Here is a 22,112-nt window from a genome sequence, read left to right on the forward strand (position 1 = left end):
AGAAAACACGAGTCCCTTTCTCCTGACACTCTGAATCTTGTCGTCCAGACTTACCATCACTGGAAACGTCTGCAGCGGTTCTCCAGCCTCCTCATAGACATACCGTCCCAGAAGTTTTCCTTCTTCTTGATATTCGTCATCTAGGCCCTATAACAACAGGATAAAGATTTTTGCTTCTGTCAAGTCTCAAAGCAAAGCGAAGCCAGAAGTAAGTGTACGTAACTATCAGACAGCATTCACAAGTCTGTCAAACCAAGATTGGAATGTTTCCCATGCAACTTAACGCTAGTTCAGGCATGGCTCTGAGTTGCCCGCACTGCAAATACCTGTGCTATGTTTATACGTACCCATGGTCAAGCCCCTTAATTTCCATGGCAAAACCACTATATCACACCGTACAATATAAACTGCTCAGGACAAACGAGAATGAGAAAACATCAAGGTTATAAACAAGACTGAAGTCGAGATTCAGATGCTTGCAGATGACTGCTCAAGCATTTAGAAGAGTTGGACAAAAGCTTCCAGATGCCACAGCTACGTGATGTACCTGTGGTCTCCTGCTCCGCAGTCACGCCCACGCAACTGCAGTGCTACTTAAAATCAGTTCAAAAAGATTTAAGGCACATCATCAATACGGTGAAGAGCTAAAATAGGGGGGAGTGGAGGAAAGAGGAAACCAAGTGTATGAAAGAGCTACGCCAAATTAAAAACCATTATCTCCCCTCCAAAATGTCTACTACCGTATAAACCAAGAGAAACTCCCCCAAAATTAGTTGCAATCCTTATTCCCAATCTCAAAGCTTATTAAGAAATACAAGCAATTTTAAGAACAATGGAAATTTTTCTTAGCAATCCTTCCTCAAGTTATTATTTTCCAAGCTATGTAACACAAATATTCTTTATGCATACAAACATCAGCTGAAGTTGAGAGACAGACTTACATATACTGCAAAATCCTTAAGAGCACTGGTGATATTTCCTGTCAGTGCAACTGCTTTCGGTATGTGTTCCAGTGTAAAGGCAGTCGGGTAGATTTTGATTGCAAGTCTAACTACAAGATAGCCCTGGGATCCTTTGAAAGCCCAGCAGTTTCCCGGATACATGTCCGGCTAAACAGGAGGAAGGAGGAGAGACCAGGATGGGACACAACATCATCACAACGACAAGCACCTTGTAATTTGTTTCTGTCCTAAAGCACCGTAATGAATTCTGAATTATCAGCGACAGTCTTACTAAGTGGCACAATCTACCTGGCAGAACTTTTTGGGAAGACACCACATCCACCCCAACTACCAGCAGGGTTTGAAGACCACACCTTGAGATTCCTCCTCAGCAGGGGCCCTCCCAGCGCCCGCCCTTTGCAGAGGCACAAGGCACCAGCCAAACCTCCTCTAAGGGCCTTAATTTTGCTGGAGTAGGACTGAAAGAGCAACCAAGAACTACCACAAGGACCCCACTGTTGGGAACATAGTTCAAAGTGCCCATGTTTCCCAATATATTATAGACAAACATCCAGCACTTAAAAACCAACCCAAACCACTCACAACATAACATTGCTGAATTCATTTACTCAGCCTTTAATTACCTGAATCACTACTCTGGGCGACTGAGAGAAGTACCACAAAGGAATTCCAAAGAGGCTCATTAATGCCGTTTGGGTCTCGAAGGTTTCAGAACAGCGAGTGCTCACGATGCTGCCACCTCAAGAAAGATACATCAGGTTAGCAGAAATACTCTTTTCTCCCTGAAGATTTCTAAGGCAGAGATCTGTACGAAGCTTAATGAATATAACAGTTCTTTTCCTCAGAAGAAAAGCTATTAAATATATTGTTAAATTCTAATGATTTTCTAGGGATACAAGCTTTTATCAGGTACAATGTTATTTTAAGAATACATTAAAGGTTTTTCATTTAAGAGGGTTGAAAATACACATTTTTTCCCTAGTGAGATCAGTGGTGTGTACACCCCATACAAACACACCTGTAGTTCTGTTATCCAGTTGTACACAACATGCATCAGGGATGCTCTTCTAACCTTTGGTGTTCATTTAAAGACTTTTAGTAAATACTATAAATAGCATGGAGAGCAAAAAAAGGTGGTTTTTTCTACTATTTACCTGCAGACTCCAAGGCATAATCCACCATACCAGTCTTGTCTTGAGAGTAGAGTTTCAGTGCATTGTTTACAATGACGTGCACTTGCTACAGATGTACACATAGAAGAGAATGGAAAAACATTTTAGTAATATCAAGTGATAAAATTATCAATAAATCCAAATCTGTGATGCTGCAAGCATCTTTTTGGGATGCTGCACTCGATCACAAGCCTTTGAAAGCCCCTGTCACGGCAGAGGCCGTTTTTAACGCATGGCTGGCTGAGAGTACAAGTTCACACTGCATCTTGACGGGTGTTTTCCTCTGAAGTTGCATTCTCCCCATCACCTTCCCAAGATTTTGAGCCGCATTTCTTTGCTATACTTGTTTCTTGGGAATTCTTAAAATTTCAAGACAGCATACTTTGAAAAAACACCAACACGCAATGCTGCAAAAACACACTTGATAAAGCGTTTTCTGTAGTTCCCCCCATTTCAATTACTGTTCCCAACATCTCTTAAAATCATTAACGTTCATACTGACAGTCCAGCTCCACAAACTGCCTACAAAAGGACTCTTTACAGTTTTAGTTGAACTTCTGAGAACTTAAACTCACCTCTTCTGTGACTCCAGAAATCCCTGCGTTAGTCATAGCAGTTGTTACTATTTCAGATGTCGGTTTTTGGTTTGTAACAGACACACGGAGAGTAATATCCTTGAGGATCCGCAACTCTAGATCTCGCAGCGAAGCCTGCAGATCAGTCTTGCTCACAAAATTGGACGTAAGCCATTGCACAAGTGATTCAGGAAAGTCTTGGTGTTGATCACCAAAAAGCATTAGCCTGACAGATTCTTTGACCTGGGCATCCACCTAGTAGAAGCCATTTACAAGAGAAATGATTAGTCTTTATAAACCATTGAGTAATACCACATATGTAATAGGCACACGTGGAATCAATACATACATTCCACACTACACAGAACTCCAGATTTCACGTGTGTTTTAACTACACCGACTAATCTGAAATAACAGACCAGCCAGGTGTGGTATCTAATTCCAAAAAATCTGCCATTGTAGAAAAAAGCCATAAACTCTTGTTTCGTAAAATGTTACACACTGATGGAAAAATCCACAGTACCACTACATAAACCACCACCCCCAGGTTACTTCTTGCAGTGCATTTCATGAAAGTTACTGAACAAAAGCCAAAAAACACAGAAACCCAAAGCAACCAACCAACCAAATCAAGGAGTACCCAGTCTGACTGGGACAGTTACAGAACCTACTTTCTGGTGAATGACGTCTATTTTCTTCTCGCAACTAGTCCTCACACTTTCGCCAGTTAAAAGCTCCGATCTCATCTGAGAAAACTCCAGTTCCAGCTTTTGAACTCTGGACAGAAGTTGACTATGTTCATCGTAATCTCTGACAAAAACAAAGAGTCAATAATTAGGGGTTCGAATCATTCCATCTGATTCCAAATGTGCAGGAGCATGCTTCTCCAGCTCAGTTGTTCAGTGTGATAGACACTGAGCTTGTGCTTCAACTTGAGACATACTCAGGATTAATCTACTCAAAGCAAAGTACTTTGAAGGTGTGAACAAATCCAGCAGTGATGACTTCAGAGCATCACCAGGCTGACAGATTAATAACTCCAACATATCTAGAATTCTGGGAATTTAAGGTTTCTGGCAAACCAGCCAATTGATATGAAAATTCTAATACATTTATAAGCAATGAGAAGTCACTCATTCTCCTCTGCTATACAAGCAGCTATCTCTAATAAAAAACGTAGCGGTAGGACTGCCCAGACAGTGCCAGTGGGCCTGGTGCTGATGTTCAGCATCACAGCTGAAGTCGAGTACAAGACAGAAGTACTCTTGCTGACAAAACGACTCTTAAGGTCAGTTAACAAAGGGAAGGATCGTTGTGTTTCGAGTAAGAACGGGTGTATCACCATCAGTCAGCATCAGGATTGGAAAAGCAAAATATATTTGAAAAGTGCTTATACCTCATTGTTTTTGCTTTGGCTATGCCGAGCTCCTTCTGGATGTCCTACAAAATACAAAAGTGAGTTGTAACATATACAAAGAAACACAAGTGACAAAAGCAGGATAAAGAATGTTACATGAAAATGACACAGTTTAGCACCACCTACACAAGACTGACCCCACACTGTACAAGATTTTACTCCAAACAGCAGCTGCCTCACTGGTCAAGCGAAGCATCTTTAATCTTTGGACTGAAACCCCTCCTGGAAGAGGGAGCAAGATGACAAACAGGTTTTGAGACTAAAAGAACTGTAATAGCTACAGTAAAGCAAACTGGGGTTTTGTATAGCCAGCAACAAAATAATCTATCAACAGGTTACAATAGGAGTGAGTGAGCAAAGCTGACGTTCAATACCTTGGATTCAGTAGAGAGTTTTCCAAGCAGATCTTCCAGCATCAGGATGCGCAACTCGTGTTCTTTATGTAAAGCCAGGAAGTCAGTCTTAAAAAATAGAGAAGAAAAAGGTGGTGTATTTGCTTTTGGAGGACAAATAGCAGAACTGAGATTTTCTACAAGGTGAGTGCTTAAGTGACTTATCCTGCAGGCAGCGTGAGAAATTCCAGAATCTGTAATACATGTAAAGGCCCGATTCAGCAGCAGTTGGGGTTACACATAGTTTGCCACCAACCCCTTTTTGTCACTAGTCCTTCCTACAGTCGTCTTTCTCTATAGACCATCTATCTGGAATTAATACTTTGTCAGCAATAACAAAGGAGGAACAAATACCAATAACCACTCCCTGGCACTTACTACCTATCAGTTAGTTCTGTAACAGAAAAAGAATCCTAAAGCCGAATTGCTAATAGTCTGCATTATGAAAACAGAATACTTTGGCCAATATCAGAAAGCATCGATAACTAGCTCACCTTGTCCTCTGATTTCATATCTTGAAGATGTTGTCCCATCACGTTTTTTATTAGCTCTAAGGTTTCACTTTTATCACTCATCTGAGAAACCTGATCTTGAAGATTTTGAAGCAGAACCATCACTTTGGTATATTCTTTATCGTGGAGATGGTATTTGTCAGATAAAAAGGACATTTGCTTTTCCAGTTCTCTTATACGACCAGGATCGAAGATGTTGATGGTATCCTACGGTATAAAGATTGCTTTTAAAATTATACAAAAATCAAGACATTTATTTACATTACCCTTGTGTATGAAGTAGTTATTGCAAAATACCGAGTACATGGGAGTTAAGATCTGAAAGTTTCTCCCTAGACTGCTCTCCCTTACCTGAGGAGGTTGCACCGAGTGAAAAGAATCAGCCAGTGGTTCAGGAATACGAACAAAGCCATCTGTTCTCTGTACTCCATCCATTCTGGTCCAGTTCAATGAAGGTAATAATGCAATGAAGCCATCAAAGCCCCAAAACCATATACCTAAATCATAAAGAAAAAGCAAAAAGGGTGTTCAAGAGAATTCTCCCATAAGACTGCTTATGTCTAAAAAGTGTCTTGTTAAGGACACAATCTACCTTACGTTTGCAAGGTAGGTGTCAGAGTGAACGCTACTCCAGCCTAAATCAGCACGAGTCAGCTTTAAAATTGCTAAGTCAAGCACTCCAGAGTATTAGGGCACATCCATCAGTACCGCTGACGTAAGGCACGCGACTTGCACTTATACATCGTGGTGCGCCCTTAATCTCACACTGCTGCTTCCCTGGGACCTAGAGCTCGTTTACTGATTAAGACAGGCCGTGCTCACTGAAGGCAGACCTAAATACTGCTTTTTATCTCAATGGAAAATATCTTGCCTTATAGCCTAGTTACTACATACCGCATTGCATAATATCTAATAAAAGCTGGAGGAAACTCAGCCTTGCATGGAAACAATCCAGCGTTTCACAAAGATCACACATATTTTTTGCAATATCTTGGTGAGAAGTAACGGCATTTTCTGCACGGGGTAACTCCTTCCCTTCTTATTCTCCCTAGTACAGAGGACTTTGAATCCTCACTAAGTTGCCAAGCAGCTTCCCCTCCCCAAAGTAGCTGCGAGGGTTTAGACACACAGAGACACAAAAGTGCTTTTCAGAAACGGTCCAGCACTGTCAGTAATGTTTTAAACTGACTTAGTGTAGTTCACAGCAGACCTCTGGCCTGGAACACACCAACTAACCAGTCTAAATAACAGTATTTGAAGCAACTAAAGCATGGGCTAGAACAAAGGAGAGGCTTAGGATGAGTTGGTAGAATAACTCAGCCACACTTTTATGGAGATTGACAACCATCAAAGCAATCAGTACACAGCCCACTCTTCATGAGCTCATTGCTATTCCCATGAAGGGAGGTAAAGGAAAAAGCCTTTAGTGCATTTACTTACCCACCCTCTCAGTGTAAAGAGCTCCACAACATTAAAACACGGGTATTCCTTCCATGGCAAGGGGAAAGCTCACTGACTCGTCAGTACTTTGAAATCCTGAATTACTGCCCTCTTCACAAACAAACTGGGTTTTTTTTGTTTCTGAATCTTCTTCATAAACCAAAAGTTCAACTGGAACTGCTATTTCAGCACAGCTGTAGTAAGTGTACACCAATTTGTATTATACTAAACGATACACGTACCTAGTAGAAGCAGGAGTGGGATAAACAGTAACAGCTTGTGGCACTTTGGAAGGCATCTAGAGGAACAGAGAGGGAGGTTTACAAGAAACAATACATTTATCACATTCTATTGTTTTAGAACCGGGTAAATAATTTGTTCACAAAAGACTTTTTTTAAAGGATACACACCTTTTTAGAAGAAACACCTTGAGCAAAGACATCAGAGTAACAAGTTGATACCACCCAGCTCTAAGCAACCTTAGCATGCCAGAAGCTGCCCTCCCTAGAAGACAAAAAGTGGTGGTGTGAAATGGAATTACTGCGGCACGCGTTCAAAAAACCAAGCAGAGGGACATGCAACTGCAGCCAAGAACACTTTGCACAGCAGAGAAATGCATGAGCACAGGCAACATGTGCAGATTCTTAACATCTAGATATCACGAGTATGACAGCATAGTAACATCGGCTACTCGACAAAACCAATGGTCATGCGAAGAGACAAAATGCTTGTTTGCTATAACAACACTAGAAATTCAGCGTTAGTGCTTGAATCCACGTTACCGTGCACCAAAGACATGAGTATGCTTCAAGAAACGCACAGATTAGCAGCACTGGTTCTTGTTAAGAGGAATATCACGATAGGAAACTACTACCAAACCAAACACACCCCATTGTTATTGATGCCCCCTATTCACACACTCATTCCCGCATGAAACAGGTTAGTCTCCCGTTTTGCCTGTGAACAGAAATATACCCTCTTATTAAGCATACTTGGGTCAATAGGGGGAGTGAAGTAGCACATGCATTTCAAGATACAAAAGCTACAGCATAAGCGCAGTTGAATGAGCACAAGCCAGGCGCTGCAGCTTCCTAGTTTGTCCAAAGGAACCGGCAACACACACACGGATCAGGATAGTAACCTGGAGCAAGAACGGCCAGCCAAAGTAGAGACAACACCTTCTGGGACACAAGCCATCCTGTTTCTCCCACCGTTCTCAACACGTGAAGCATAAAGTAACCTAAATTATAACAAATTAACTCTATGTGGTAGCATAGCTTAAGGTTCTTTTGCAGTATGTGCAGTAGAACAGACTCAATCCCCTGCCCATTACATGTTCTGCATAATTTCAAACCATACCCTTCAGTAATCTACAAACTTGGTTCTTCACGACTTAAAAGCAAAGTAAGCCACTAATAAATATGAAGCCAAGTCAAACAGAGACAATCTAGAAATAGAATTCTCATGTCTAAAGATAGAACGACCAGTAGCATCTGTGCAGTTACAATATCACTTTCCAAAATCAAGTGTACATTTCGCAGCGTGTTTATCTAACAATGCCGCGCTAAGGGTAACAGAGAACAGCAGAAGTACTACCATAAAAAATAAGTTCTAAGCACGTGCTACTTGAAATGCATCTTATTTGTTTGGAATTATAGATCAAGTTTATTATCTAGGTTCATGTGTAAAAAGAGGGAACAACTGAAAACTAAATCCCAGTGAAAGAATTAAATAACAATGTCTAAAACATACTGATAAATAATAGAAGATATTCCTTACTAAATGTTGCAAGCGATACATTTTCATTAAATTTAATGTTCCCAAGGATCTTTGGTATGTCAGTTTTGAGTCTCTTTAAAGAAATAAAACTGAAAAAACACAAACACAACAACAAACCCACCCCAAAACTACAATGCACTATCACAAAATGCTCTAATCTAAAGCTCACTGAAGCCAACAATGACTAAATCCAACACTAGCACTGCTCGTTCTACAGAACAAACTAGGTAGTATTGCATTTAGAAAGTAATCCTACAGTTTTAGATTAGCAGATATGTCTGGGTTAATCTGAGGGATTATAGATATACCAACCCAATATTCTGCAAAGCATTTAGGTGACTGAAGAGTCTCAAATCATTTTCTTTTGCTGAATAAAGAGCACTCAACAGATCCTTGATGCCTTTGCCACTCAAGCTAGGGAACGCTCAGCTCACAGGGCAGGTTCTACCCCTATACCAGACTCCTGTAAAAATTGACTATCACTAGAACAAAAATAGAACGTTAAAAACCCTTTATCCAAATCATCTGCATACAAACACTGCATACCTTGCTTTCACTTACAGGCAGCTTTTCAACCTCGCTACAGTACAACAGATGAACAACGTGACTTGCTCTAACACAAGGTGTATTCTGTCCCTACACCTTGTTTTTACTCATGGGTGAGCGGTCTGCCAACCTCGTACAAAAGCCAGTAATTTTCTAGACACTTTACAGTTTTTTTAATCACTTTGATAGATGAAGATGAAAAAGAAAAAACCAAAACAATAGGAATGATTAACAGTGCGAGATTGCGATGCAAAATAAGAGCAAAAAAAGGTCCAAGTCAACCTGCATAAGAAAAGGTGTGCCAAACGGTCCTTGCTACCCTTTTAGCCCATGAGGATTGCGTGTGCTCTGTGGTGTACATTTCAAGATGTTTCTTCCCCTTACAGTCATCACCTGTTGGTTGCGGTAACAGTGGATTAATGGGACGAAGCCAGGATCAAATCAAGATGTTTACAAGGTAATTTGAACAAGTTTATTTTGTTATATCAGTTATCAAACAACAAATACCACCACTAAGCAAGCTTCAACAGAACAAAACGTGCCTGGTGAAACACAACAGCACACCAGGCAATCACCATTCTCCCCGCTACATCTAAATTGCAAAATAAACATTTACTCTGTAGTTTCCACAGAGTCATGGGCATCTGATATTATTATTACAGCTACAACCTAGCGTACAGCCCAAGGCTAAAAGACAATGTAGAACATTATACTCACATATTGTCTCCTCGATTACCCCAAGACGGCTGTCTGTTTTGCGAAACTCCCTTACGTTTGTGCTTCCATAGTAGACCGAGTGAGCTGCAACACATTCAAAAAGCGCACGTGGAATGTCGTTCTCAGGTTCAGAGCCTTGCCTACAAGCAGATTTTAGCTAAACTGGCTTGGTTCACTACTAAAGCCAGGTTACCCACAGGAAACCTGAAAAGTGAACAAGGAAGAAGCCTCCTCTGTGCAATCTTACGTTTTCTTCATTATTAGGGGGCCTTTTGGATCAAAACTCTTCCTGCTTGTTTTCAGATAGCAAAGTTAATTTAAAAAACCCTAAGTAAGAACTCAAATTGCAAGTCCCTATTCCCACCCTTCTGTCAAATGGCCCAACTGTCACATCTTTGAGTTGTTTTTATCAGAGATGTTAAGAGTGAGAAGAGAGCATTAAGCAAGTTATGAGGCACCGAGGCAGAGAGAACGGAAGAGAATGAAGTTTTATTCACACACAAAAATGAGTAACCTTCTGCCCATGGCAATTTAACTTCACTCGCAGAGCATGTAATAGGGAAGAGAAAGCACCCAAGAACGAAGCATTTCAGGGAAAACAAGATATGCTTTGGAGAAGTGCAGAGCGATGACGGCAGTTTTAGTTTTGCAAGAGAGATCTAATCAAGCTTTAAGCACACAGTGGGCTTAAGGGTAACGAGACAGTCCAAACCTAAAGACATCGAGAAGTTAGAACTGGACGCTATCACACCAAACAGTTTGAAAAATTAACTTAAGTTTCTCCATTTAAACATCACCTTCTGCTGCTTCCTAGTTAAAACAACCACGTGAATCTGCACTGTAACACAGATCTCACATGTGTGAATCCCGGTAATTCCAAAACAGAGGGAAAGTACGAAAAAGGTAGCACAACTGTGATAATTAATAATAAAGGGAGAGAGACATAAGCCAGGCAAAAGACTATAGAAAGAGAACACCAGAGTGCCCAAGATGAACAAAGCCCAACACGCACACTCTGGCTTTGTGTGGAGACCGAGGAAGACAACTGAAAAGGTACCTTTAAATTCATAACCCAGCTTCAGCAAAACCATTTGAAATAGTTGCACTAACAGTGATGCAAAAGATGCTGCAGCATGTTTGACCACTCTCAGGATCTTACTCATGTAGAAATAGGTTCCTCCTATTGAAAAAAACAGCGTGAATACAAATTATTCACCTACATCAAGATGCACTTCTATTCTCTGGTGACCATTAGCGTGTGGAAGGAAGAGTGAGGATGAAGCTCGGAAAGCCTTTATTTACTCAGCAGTACAAAACTTAAGTGTGGGTTGAAAATTCTGGTAGTTTATTACAGTAAAGCTTTTGTAAGAACTGCATATCCCAGGGAAAACGCCTTCAAGACAGAATATGGCTTCAGCAAGAATATCTTTTCTTAGTGAGAATTAAGAAGTCTAAACAGCAATGAAGCCCTTGCTTCCAGAACTCAGGATTTGTCAATGATGTGAGCTGTTGATACTGATTTTGTGGGTCTACTACACTCTTAATTTGGATCTGAAAGGGTGAGGACTTTCCACCGTCTTCTCCACCTTTACATGAGAGGAAGTTACTACAATTCTCTGCCTCAAGTGCTAGAGACAACAATTCTCCTTCAGTCACCCCTCTGCTGCTTTCCTGGAATCAGCCGCATTCCAAACACCTGCCGTGACTGTGGGCCCCTTTTCCCTCCCCAAGTTTAACCCACACTGCTGGTCCAAGGGAAGGTACAAAGACAAGCTCCTTGTAAAGTTTTCCCATGTGAATACAAACTCAGGAGTACAAAAAGCAGTTTTCATACGGTGTCACTTTACGTAGTTCATCGTGTCAAGCCAAAAGAATTCCTGCCTGTGCTACATGTAAAACAAAAATACCCGACTTGAAGCATTTCAAGTCACAGCTTAAGAGTCCAAACAAACAGATTTCTTGTGACTGAAAACATACTTAATTCAAGAATAACGCACCTATGAAATCTAAAAAAAAATGGTTCCTTCCTAATTCAAGGCCACTCAAGAAAAAAGTTCTTAGTGGTAACTGCAGGCTACCGACAATCAAGAGACACGAGATGCTACAGGAGCGGCAGGCGCGGTCGAGACACCGAGCACAACCACCCGCAGAATGGAAGTTGCCTTGGAAAGGCAGAACCTCATTTACAGCAGATCCATTTGGCTTTGAGCTTTAGGAATACAGTCACTAGGAACGCAATTTGGAATCAGTTTTCTCCCTTTGGAGTTCAATTTTTCAGGTAGTTGAGGTTTAGCTTCTAGAAACAACCTGGTAAGCTGCAAGGTTAAATGAGGAGAAAAAAATACAGCAGAAAGGTATCTCTCAGTGACTTTCTGGACAGTAAAACTCTGCAAAGCAACAATTCTGCTTAATCTTGGAAGTTCAAACCATGTAATGAAAAAAAGAAACGTCAAAAAACCAAACACAAACCTGCACAGAAGTTTGTATCTGAAAACCCTGACCAAAAACTCCATTGACAGACACACATAGATCTGATACCAGATTAGGAGACCTACGGTCAGTGGTGACTGGAACTACCCATTGTGTTCCAAATTAGTTTGGAAATATAACTTGTCAAGATACCACAGCATTTTCATTTTGAAATTAATTCAGCAGCAATGTAAAAGAGTTAATAATTATATATCAGAAGCTGACAAGTACAAAAAGTTTCAGCTAATGTAGAAAAAGCTGATCTCTAGAATTTAGTTACCCATCAATTTAGCAGGGTAGAAAGACTGCACTACATGGAAAATACATTAACAAAACTATACGATTCTCCTATGCAGATGAACACCAGAGAAAGTAACTTACTAGATGCATGCTTCTGGCTCCTGTCCCTGGAGTAAATTCTGGAGGACGGCCCAGGAGAAGCAGAGTACGCGGTGAGAACCTCCTTCCGCTCAGACAGCATGCCGCAGCCGCTGTAGGGGTAGCCGTTGATCATCGTGGTCTGTGTTTCTGCTGTGGCTATATTGCCATTGCCCTGTATCAGTGCAGCGTCACCACCTAGCAGGCCAAGGGTAAAACACTCAGTGCATTGCCACCACTAATTCCCGTTACACAGAATGCAAGCAGAAGGAAAAGGAAAGTGCATTTACCTTTAGGGTCGCCTTCCTCATCAAGACCTTTAAAGAACAACAAAAAAAATTGGTCCCGAATACAAGGAAGCCTGTAATCAACTATGATATCTGGCATTAAATCCAATTAGAAGTCCCACTAATTTTAAGACCGCCAAGAAAATCCACTTCATGATTAGTATTTAACGTATTTTGCAGTCCACCACATTAATAGATCCATATATTCAGACATTAACGTAGCAGGGTAACAGTTAGTGAAAAGCATTCTACCGCACAAGTGGCAGACAAAATATGAACGACAACTACACCTTTTCTTAGCTCCCATGTGACTTTAAAGCAGCTAATGACAAGCTTACGCTGTTTCTGTTGCTTGGTAACTACTTTGGTACTACTGTATTTTAAGATCCTGTTTTAAGAGCCAGGTAATCTGAAGTTTAGAATGTATTCTACTAAGACTGAAACAATTCTTTACATTAGGACTCTGGGAAGGTCACAAAATTGTGTTTTCCTGTCATATTAACTTGACTGTGCAGCATGCCCTGCTGCTGACTGTGCCAGGACATCAAGTTTACACACTGGACTGTGAATTTCCAGTAGAGTCCTTAGCAAGCAAACATCTACAGCCAAAGTGTAAGCACAGGTTTGGGGTCAGGATGGAGAAACGGGTGGGGAAAGGAGGAAAGAAGTGATATAGACACCAAACTATAAGCAGTTTTCACAGTTTGATACAAGCAATAGCAATCATTGCCTACCCCAGAAATGATCAACTTCTGTCCGTTCTCGAATCAAAGACTCGTCCAACACAGTGGACACCATTGACGTGTCACTGGCATGGCTATTGAAACTGCTTTGGTTAAGAACGGCAGAGCTGGATAGATTCTTCCTTGGCGAGTGCCTTGTACTGCCAGATTGTTTGTTTGTACTTTTGCGTTGCCTCACAGTCCTAGGAAATAAAGACAAGGAAGATACAGCATTAAAGATGCCAATTTCTTAGTTTCTAATTTTATTAAATGAATATACAGTCAAGGTTATTTCAACACTGATGTGACCAGACAGATCAAATCAGGTTTAAAAGAAAATCCTCACCTTCCAGCATCTACACTTTTACAAAGACTTCATTGCAAACCACATACTGAACACAATTTTCAAAGTATGGCACTAAGCACTAAGAACAAAGAATAAGAGCAGGCAACCTGTGTTTGTAGTACAGCATCCACACAGGAAGTCTCAAGACTCCAAGCAATAAATGAACTTGTAATGATAAAAACGCTTACCTAGAGGACTGTTGGCTGAAGGACGTGCTTCTGGCGTAAGAGCTGTCGCGAAGGCTGTCGTCTTGTGCATCCTCTGCCCTAGTCAGGGCTAGAGCAGCTAACCGTAAGCTACGCCGTGACATTCTTGGCGAATCAAATACTGGATCTATTTTGTTTTCAGTCTCAAAATCCAAAGCCGATGAAGAATAACTTGAACTGCAGCAAAACAGAAACAACAAAAGTTACCAGGTTTAAGAGAAAGTTCCCCTAGCCACAAACATGCCCTTCAAGCCAGTCTACGTTTCTATTAAAAGCAGTTTATTCAGTCTTATGGAGCAAATCCCACAACATACACCATGTAACCCAAATAATTTAGAAGTACATAGATATTCAAGGTCCTCTTAAGCAATTCATATTACAAGTCCAACAACTGAAAGCAAATCACAGTTAGAAAGAAACAGCCACCATGGAAACCATGTCTGAAGTTTAGCCAGAGCAAGCGTCTGCTACACAGGCTCAGACACACAGATCTTTTGGGACCAATTAGCGAGAGGAAGCCATTCATGACATGACTTCATGATTTCTTCACCACGCCTAGCAGCAAATTAGAAATCATGATGTGCTTCCAGTTTCAAGGTAAAAAAAATCGTTTTAGTCCAGGTTTATTTTTGTTTCTGTTTGCCAGATCCTTGTTGTGAGAACCAAAGATCCCCATTCCACGCCACTCTGAATTTCCATCGCCCAACAAGCTGGAAATTCTCCTTTTAAGATACTTAAAGACTTCCCTACATCAGCTACATTAGTTTACCTACTATTACTTGGGAAAAAAAAAGTGGGTTTAAAAGACTTCTTAATTTAAAGCAAATCATCATAAATATTTCACTCTGAACAAGTAAAATGCTTAGAGTCTTTCATCCTCTTTGCTCAGTTTTATCCTACAGAGGCAAATTTACATGTAGAGAAGCTTCACATCGTTACCACAGGAACTCTACTCCACATTTTTATACTCAATTCTCCCAGAACCCCTGTGAAAACCTACAATGAAGATAAAGCAGCAACACAAGGCAAACACAAACAGATTAAACAGAAATGGGTAAGAAATACATTCGCTAAACGCGAGTTCAGCCCGAGGCAGGATACTCACGCTCCCTCCAGCCGGAGGAAACATTCTGTTGTGTGACGGAGCGGAGCCGGTTGCTATGGAGGTCCTGCAGAGGGTTCTAGAACCACTCAGGAGTGTGACCCAAAGCATCCCAATAGCAAGGGCTCCAGGCCGGCCTTCCCGCAGGGCCTGTCCCCAGCTGCAGCAGCGGTTACTTCAGTATTCCTGGGGCTTTCCTTTGCTTCTCCAAAAAAGAGCTGAGCAAGGTCCTGTTAACTAAAACAGCTGCTTCTGCCCAGAATCTCAAAACCACCAAGCAAACTAGATCTGAATGAGTAGACTCTACTGTGCAAAAATCTGGATTTGAAATGGAAGCTTTCCCTTTGAAAAATACATATAAAGAACTAATAAAATGTATTGTGCAAAAACAATTTAACGGAAATGATTTTCTTACGCAATCATTAAAGATCCCAGAACATTACAAAGTAACGATATGATATGTATTGTACTCCTTTGGCATACAAATAAGTTAACATCAGAAGGCCCGGTAGCTACACTGACAGCAGTGTTCCTGACAAGGTGCGTGCTTTTGAAGGGAGTTTCTTGATTGCTCCACAATGCAAAGTAAAGCACATAGACGGGATGTGTCAGAGCACACAAACTGCATTTCTTTCAGCTAAAAAAATCTACCCAGACAGTGCGCCGCAGGAAAACCACCAGCTGCTCCAGCAGCAGACGGGCCCAGAGCAGCGCTTGCCCAAAGGAACCTCTTCGATCGCCCCCGGGTGCGCAGATTTGGCTGCAGGTCTTTGGCAGCGCACGCTCGATCTTACCGCTCTGCCAACGCTGCCGCGTGCAGTGCGACCCTGCGCAAGGCAGGAGTCTAAGCACAGCTTAAGACAAACCCAGCTCACATTACTGCATTTATTACGCTTTTCACCCTTGCTTATGTTTGGGTGGAAGGGGGAGAGGAAATAAGACAGGAGCCTCCTCACGTGAAAATGGATTTAGTCTGCATTTGACTAGGTACAAAAGGATATAATTTTACAGTTTTCAAAAATATTAAGTTTAGATAGCTTGCATTCTGACAAACGCGAAAGGACAACATGGGTTAAACACAGCTCCTCCTGTTGTTCATTGTGAGAGGGTCAGAGCCACAACAGTTTACTATTTAGCTCCTCCCTAAACAGTTGTTTCAGAACTCAGTTTTGCTATTTACACTTGCCACAACACATTTGCTTTTCCTCATCTTCACCCAATGTTTCTTACAGATACCCAATTCACAAGAACACAGAGTACACAGGACAGGCTGACAGCTGCGACCAGCCTGCCTTTGTTTCTGTTTGTGAACACTTGCTGTTATTAACTATCTCAATGAGCATTTATGTCAATTTGGATGGAACACACAGCTTGGATTCGGGCTCTGCTACCTTAAAACACAAAACAAAAAACAACCCCCCACAAAACAACAACCCCCCACAAAACAAAAACACCACAACAGGGATCTCCTCCTCTTCAAACAACAAGATAGCTTCTCTTCCTTATGCAGGAAAAAGATTCTCTTCACACTGAAGATGAATTATCCATCTTCTGTTGCCAGGTCGGTATCTAGAAGTCTCCTAACTTGTGATCTCGCTTTCCCCACTTTGTGAAGCAGCCTTCTTTCTTGTACAGAAAAGACTACAGTAAACAGAAAAAGCCCCTGCCTTTCCTTTCACAAGACAGAAACCAACCTGTACACTGATGGTACTCCTATCCAACACGTATGGCTAACCAAAGAATACCATAAAGGCGGGATGCCACCAGCCTCCACTCCTGGATAACCCACCCACACAGTGCACACTCCGGTTCCTTCCATGGCTGCAGCTGGATCCGCCAACTGGACCCAGTCCTACATCTGCAGGTTCTGAGCCATTACCTTGATACGTCCTCCACACGAGCTTCCACAGAATAAGAACGTCCTGCACTTCAGTGCATTGATTATCAAGTTATATAAGTGGAATGAGAACAAGGTCTGCCCATTTTGACACACCTATAGTTTTGTCTGGAGGACCTTCAGTGTCATTTTTAAGTATTCCATGGAATGAAATGGGCAATAACGTTCTTGATGATTCAATATGATAATAGATAAATGCAATACACCCAGAGAACTATAGCTAAACAGACAGCTCCTAACAGGGACACAGGTATATAATCAGTGTACGAATGTTTAAATGCTTTCTGACCAGAGCTTTACTTGTATTAACTGGCCAAGGACACCACTTCGAGTTGTTTAGCTATTGCTTTGATCAGTCCTAGAACATATATTAAAAATTGAAGGATTTTACTCATTATTTTGCATAAAGTTACATACTGATTTAATGCTCTAACACAGAAAAAGAAAAATCAAACCAAATTCTTATCAACTTAATCCATATTTGTGAAGAAAACAGATGTATTAACAGTAACTGAATTGACGAAAACAACACAACTCAAAAGATGACGGTGACTAAAAGCAAGATCAGCCTGAAGAGGGGGTGCAAATTACATATTGACAAGTGGGTAAGACTGACAAGTTTGACTTGCATTTTAAAGAGGATAAAGGTTATGTAGCTATATCAGTTTCAGGCTTTCCTCACTAGGGCTGGAGGAGTAAAAGCACAAAGTAGAAGTGCTACAAACAGCTACGAGCACGCAGTAATCCCAGTGAGTATTAATATACATTCTATTAATAGGTCATAACCAACTCTATCATTAGCTTTGTGGTATCTAACTTCACTGTACTCTTTCTGCAGTGCTGCACGCACAAGCCAAGTTCTTTAAAGAAACTCACAGACAGATTTTGTAAAGATTGAATTGTCAAAGGTAGAACAAGCCAGATCACAGAATCCCAGAGTGTCAGGGGTTGAAGGGCCCTGGCAAGCTCATCCAGTGCAATCCCCCCATGGAGCAGGAACACCCAGATGAGGTTACACAGGAAGGTGTCCAGGCGGGTTGGAATGTCTGCACAGAAGGAGACTCCACAACCCCCCTGGGCAGCCTGGGCCAGGCTCTGCCACCCTCACCCCCAACAAGTTTCTTCTCAAATTTAAGTGGAACCTCCTGTGTTCCAGTTTGCACCCATTACCCCTTGTCCTGTCACTGGTTGTCACCCAGAAGAGCCTGGCTCCATCCTCCTGACACTCCCCCTTTCCATATTGATCCCCAGGAATGAGTCCCCCCTCAGTCTCCTCTTGTCCAGCTCCAGAGCCCCAGCTCCCTCAGCCTTTCCTCACACGGGAGATGCTCCACTCCCTGCAGCATCTTGGTGGCTGCGCTGGACTCTCTGCAGCAGTTCCCTGTCCTGCTGGAACTGAGGGGCCACAACTGGACACAATATTCCAGGTGTGGTCTCCCCAGGGCAGAGCAGAGGGGCAGGAGAACCTCTCTGACCTACTGACCACCCCCTTCTAACCCACCCCAGGTACCATTGGCTTCCTGGCCACAAGGGCCCAGTGCTGGCTCATGGTCACCCTGCTGTCCCCAGGACCCTGAGGTCCCATTCCCCTAGATCAGAACATAAGCAAAACAATTATGGGGTGTGGGGGGCGGAGAAGGAATGATCTTCAGCATGAAAATGTTTCCAGTGGGCAACTCTGCCTAATTTACCCTTTCCTCAGGTACTTCAAATATTGCTTGACCCCAGGTAGGAAGGGCTGCATCAATAAAACATGATATTCTGCACAGATTCAGCAAGCAGACACACAGCAAGAGTCTGCTCAAAAGACTGTAGTTCACTTTCTTGGCACCCCAAAAGCAGAAGGTGTACCAAGTAGCTCTCCCCCATTATTTTAATATTTAGGGCTTCACAGAGTTTTTCAATAGGAAATTTTAAAGAAAGTGCTTGCTAATCCTTTCTATACAAGGAAGAATTACAATGAATTAATTTCAACCTAGTTTAACTCCACTTGCCTTCACTAAATCAGTTATTAAATTTCAGCTTATCCAGCTCTACTCATTTCTGAATACCTGTACCTAATATAGTCTAAGACAACAAAATAGGAGGACACGAAACCCTCCCCTTCTATTATACAAAGGCCTCTACACAAACACTCAGTTTTGCAACCTTTGTTTAGGTAGGAAGTCAAACACTCCAGTTGCCTTCTACACAAAACTCAAAGTCATGATGAACGACCCTCTAGACTTCAAGTAGGATTTAGCATTGTGCATCGTCCTTTCCTGGCAGGTTCGTCTTTGCTCCTGCGGTATTCTTGTTTGCTTCAGTGAGAAACAAAGCTCCTATCTGAGAAAACAGTGGGCAAGAAGAAGAACCCAGTTCAGAAGGGTTTTAACCCCAGATCGGTTTAAGTAAGCCCCTGAATGTCACTTTGCTAATACGCTTGGAAATACACATAATAGGAAAACAAACAAACAAAAAAGAATCATCATTTCTTAAGTTAATACTAAGACCTACTTATTGCCTCTTGTCTGCAGGAAAGATTAGTTGCTGAAGAGAAGATTGTACAGTAGAACATACTAGTAGAATTTCAGACAAATAACAGCTAACGAAATCAAATCAGATTACAATTTCACAGCTTATTGTAAGAAAGATACGCTCAAGGAGACACATACACAAATCACTGTCTAAACAACCCGAAGAATCAAAGTCTACTTTAATCACTCACAGTAAGGAAAGTTATCATCTGTAAGGGTTAAAATATTTCAAGCAATCTCTAAGGTACATTTGTAACATACAGCTATCTAAAACTACTTAGGAATGTAGTAGTGAATCTGTTGACTGATATAAAGCACATACATCACCTCTCATTGTCCAGCATTGCCTCTTTGGAAATTAGCAAACCCACTTATGTTGAACCAACATTTTACCCATGTTTTTCTAGACATTCAGGAAGAGTTGCAATTTAAATGGAATGCATTTTACGTTGCAGTAATTATGCAACACCGCGACATCAGAGTATAACCGAAAAACCCAAAGAGTCCCAACAAAAACTGATGATGCTGCAGCTTGAACACACAAAAGCAAGAATATTAAGTTAGTGATCTCTTAGTTCCAGTTTTGCCATCTTCTGTTTTACTGACAAGTATTCTCCAATCTAAATATTATATTTTAATACACATTAAATACATAATGATTTACAGGCATAGAAAAGCACTCTCACACTGCATCATAACACTTTTTTTAGATTTAAAACTAGCTAAGCCAATAACTTGGGCTCACTGATGTATATTTGCTTCAAAATACATCTACTAACTCAACAACAGGAAAAGCCAGATAGATTAAAGCAACAGACATGATCTGCTCCATTAATATCAAAACAACCCAGACATCACATTTATTTGGAATACATAATACAAAAACTAGCAAACATAGTACAAAGTTATTTTTTAGAAAACTGACGTGATTTAAGAAAAACGATCTAATAATGGTCAGTTTAATAAAAAAGACACAAGAAAAGGCAAGTTCATTAGAATCAAGTCACACAACAATTGGTTTTGCCTAACTCCACACTAGTGGCAATGAGTACATATCCGTCAGTGTTTTAAAGCAAAAATGGTGCCAAGTTGCAGAAGAAAACACATATAAAAGTTAAAAGACATACCAGAAAACATCTAAGAATTTTGATGATGTATTATAGAAATACAAGAGCAATTGTAACTAGGCGGAGACTAGTTTTTCATAGCAACTAATAAACACTGAGTCATTGTCCTGTTAGTTCAACATGTATTCTTTCTCCATTTAGGACACGGCAGTTACTTTCAAAGCAGACTAGATACAGCATGCTTCTTCAAAGAACCCGCTACTTACCATGAAAGCTGAACTCCCCAGCATTAACAACATTCAGAGAACATATAGTTTCTCTACAAGAAGAAAAGAGTTCTCACCTGAGGGCATATGTATAGCCAGTGTTCTCTGGCAGACACTGGGGAGGAGTGTACGTGTGTAGACGTGAAAAGTCCATGTTGACTGTTTCAAATCATACTGTAAAAGGTGAAAATAGAGTAATGCAATGACTTATAATTACGTAAAGTCAATGTTAGAGCCTTTGCATTGTTCAGCCTGTGTTATGAAGTACTGAAAGGAAAACAGCTACTGTTAACGAAATATGGAGCTCTCAGTATTTCGGCAGCACTGCTGCCAGTGCTAGATAGCCCTTATCATTGCTGCGTGAAGCTTGGGGTATTTCTGACTGCAATTTTCTCTATGATACTCTATTTTCAGCAACTTCCGAGTTCTCAGGAACATTACTGTTATGAGCCAAGCTCTTATCACAACTGCACTACAACACTTCCACAGGAACTAGGTTTCGCTAGCACCCCCAAAGGCTAAGCATAACCATTTCAGAAACGAGGTAGACAGCCTTTCCAAGATCTCCTCACAATGAGTTTTGCTTTGAAAGCTCATCAAGCAAAGCACAGGCTGTTCTGTGCACCAAAAAAAGCATGACATGATGAAATTTGAGAATGTTTTTACATATAGTCAAATCAGCAAGGGAGTTTCCTTCATTTGACATAAAATTGTCATGTTTGGTATTGGTTAATTTATTCCTATCATAAAAAATGCTCAACACCCCCCCGGCAGAAGAGCCAACTGCAAAATGACTCACATGGCTGGCATTAGGCACATTTTCCAGAATGCCATCCACTTCCAAAAAGCCCCAAAGAAAACACCAAACCAAACACACCCAGCCGACACTTTAAAACTTTCCATTGGGTCTTTCAAAGGTATTATAGCTTTAGGAAGAAAAGAAAAACTGATGCTGTCTTATCAAGAAACTTGCAGAGCTGCACAGGTGATTTACTACCTGTGATATTATATATTATTTGACTTTCAAGTTCAAAATATTCGCAGAAAAACCTTGAGCCCTTCTCAGTTTTACTAGCCACAAGAAACGTTTTGCTTTTCTATAGAAGATTCTTTGATAGTAGCTTATTTGTGGTTAACAAATAGGGATTTGACTATCTTGGATTTGCATGGTTAGCAATGCAGAATCCTGGCTATTTTCAGATTACCTACAGCTCCTGTTTCAGCAGCAGTGAGAGATACGCCACACAAGCGCATTGACATGCCAAACTAAGGCAGAAATAACCATGACTACGCTTTAATTCTTACAATCAAAACATCGACAAGTATCTCATTTGGGGGATGCAC

General features: G+C 41.1%; 1 protein-coding gene across 40 annotated transcripts in view; it reads right to left on the reverse strand.

The window, feature by feature from the left end:
- SUN1 (Sad1 and UNC84 domain containing 1) overlaps positions 1-22,112 on the reverse strand; it is a 30,589-nt gene that overhangs the window by 2,057 nt on the left and 6,420 nt on the right. For 5 of the 40 annotated variants that reach the window (XM_065031557.1, XM_065031555.1, XM_065031554.1 and 2 more), the window contains 18 exons: positions 20,846-20,942; positions 13,903-14,097; positions 13,381-13,571; positions 12,650-12,676; positions 12,363-12,557; positions 9,513-9,596; positions 6,881-6,974; positions 6,713-6,768; positions 5,382-5,527; positions 5,013-5,237; positions 4,501-4,587; positions 4,106-4,149; positions 3,381-3,519; positions 2,710-2,964; positions 2,117-2,201; positions 1,586-1,701; positions 942-1,109; positions 55-147 (listed from right to left, as the gene is read on the reverse strand). In XM_065031557.1, the coding sequence (XP_064887629.1) occupies positions 55-147; positions 942-1,109; positions 1,586-1,701; positions 2,117-2,201; positions 2,710-2,964; positions 3,381-3,519; positions 4,106-4,149; positions 4,501-4,587; positions 5,013-5,237; positions 5,382-5,527; positions 6,713-6,768; positions 6,881-6,974; positions 9,513-9,596; positions 12,363-12,557; positions 12,650-12,676; positions 13,381-13,571; positions 13,903-14,097; positions 20,846-20,922 (2,277 nt within the window). In that variant the 5' untranslated portion in view covers positions 20,923-20,942. Of the gene's footprint in view, positions 1-54; positions 148-941; positions 1,110-1,585; positions 1,702-2,116; positions 2,202-2,709; positions 2,965-3,380; positions 3,520-4,105; positions 4,150-4,500; positions 4,588-5,012; positions 5,238-5,381; positions 5,528-6,712; positions 6,769-6,880; positions 6,975-7,611; positions 7,711-9,077; positions 9,189-9,512; positions 9,597-10,569; positions 10,693-12,362; positions 12,558-12,649; positions 12,677-13,380; positions 13,572-13,902; positions 14,098-15,025; positions 15,056-20,845; positions 20,943-22,112 lie in introns of those variants that run through there. The other 35 variants (XM_065031529.1, XM_065031528.1, XM_065031531.1 and 32 more) reach the window with 18 other exon arrangements.

This window comes from Columba livia, chromosome 15, assembly GCF_036013475.1.
Source record: "Columba livia isolate bColLiv1 breed racing homer chromosome 15, bColLiv1.pat.W.v2, whole genome shotgun sequence".
Classification (NCBI taxonomy): Eukaryota; Metazoa; Chordata; class Aves; order Columbiformes; family Columbidae; genus Columba; species Columba livia.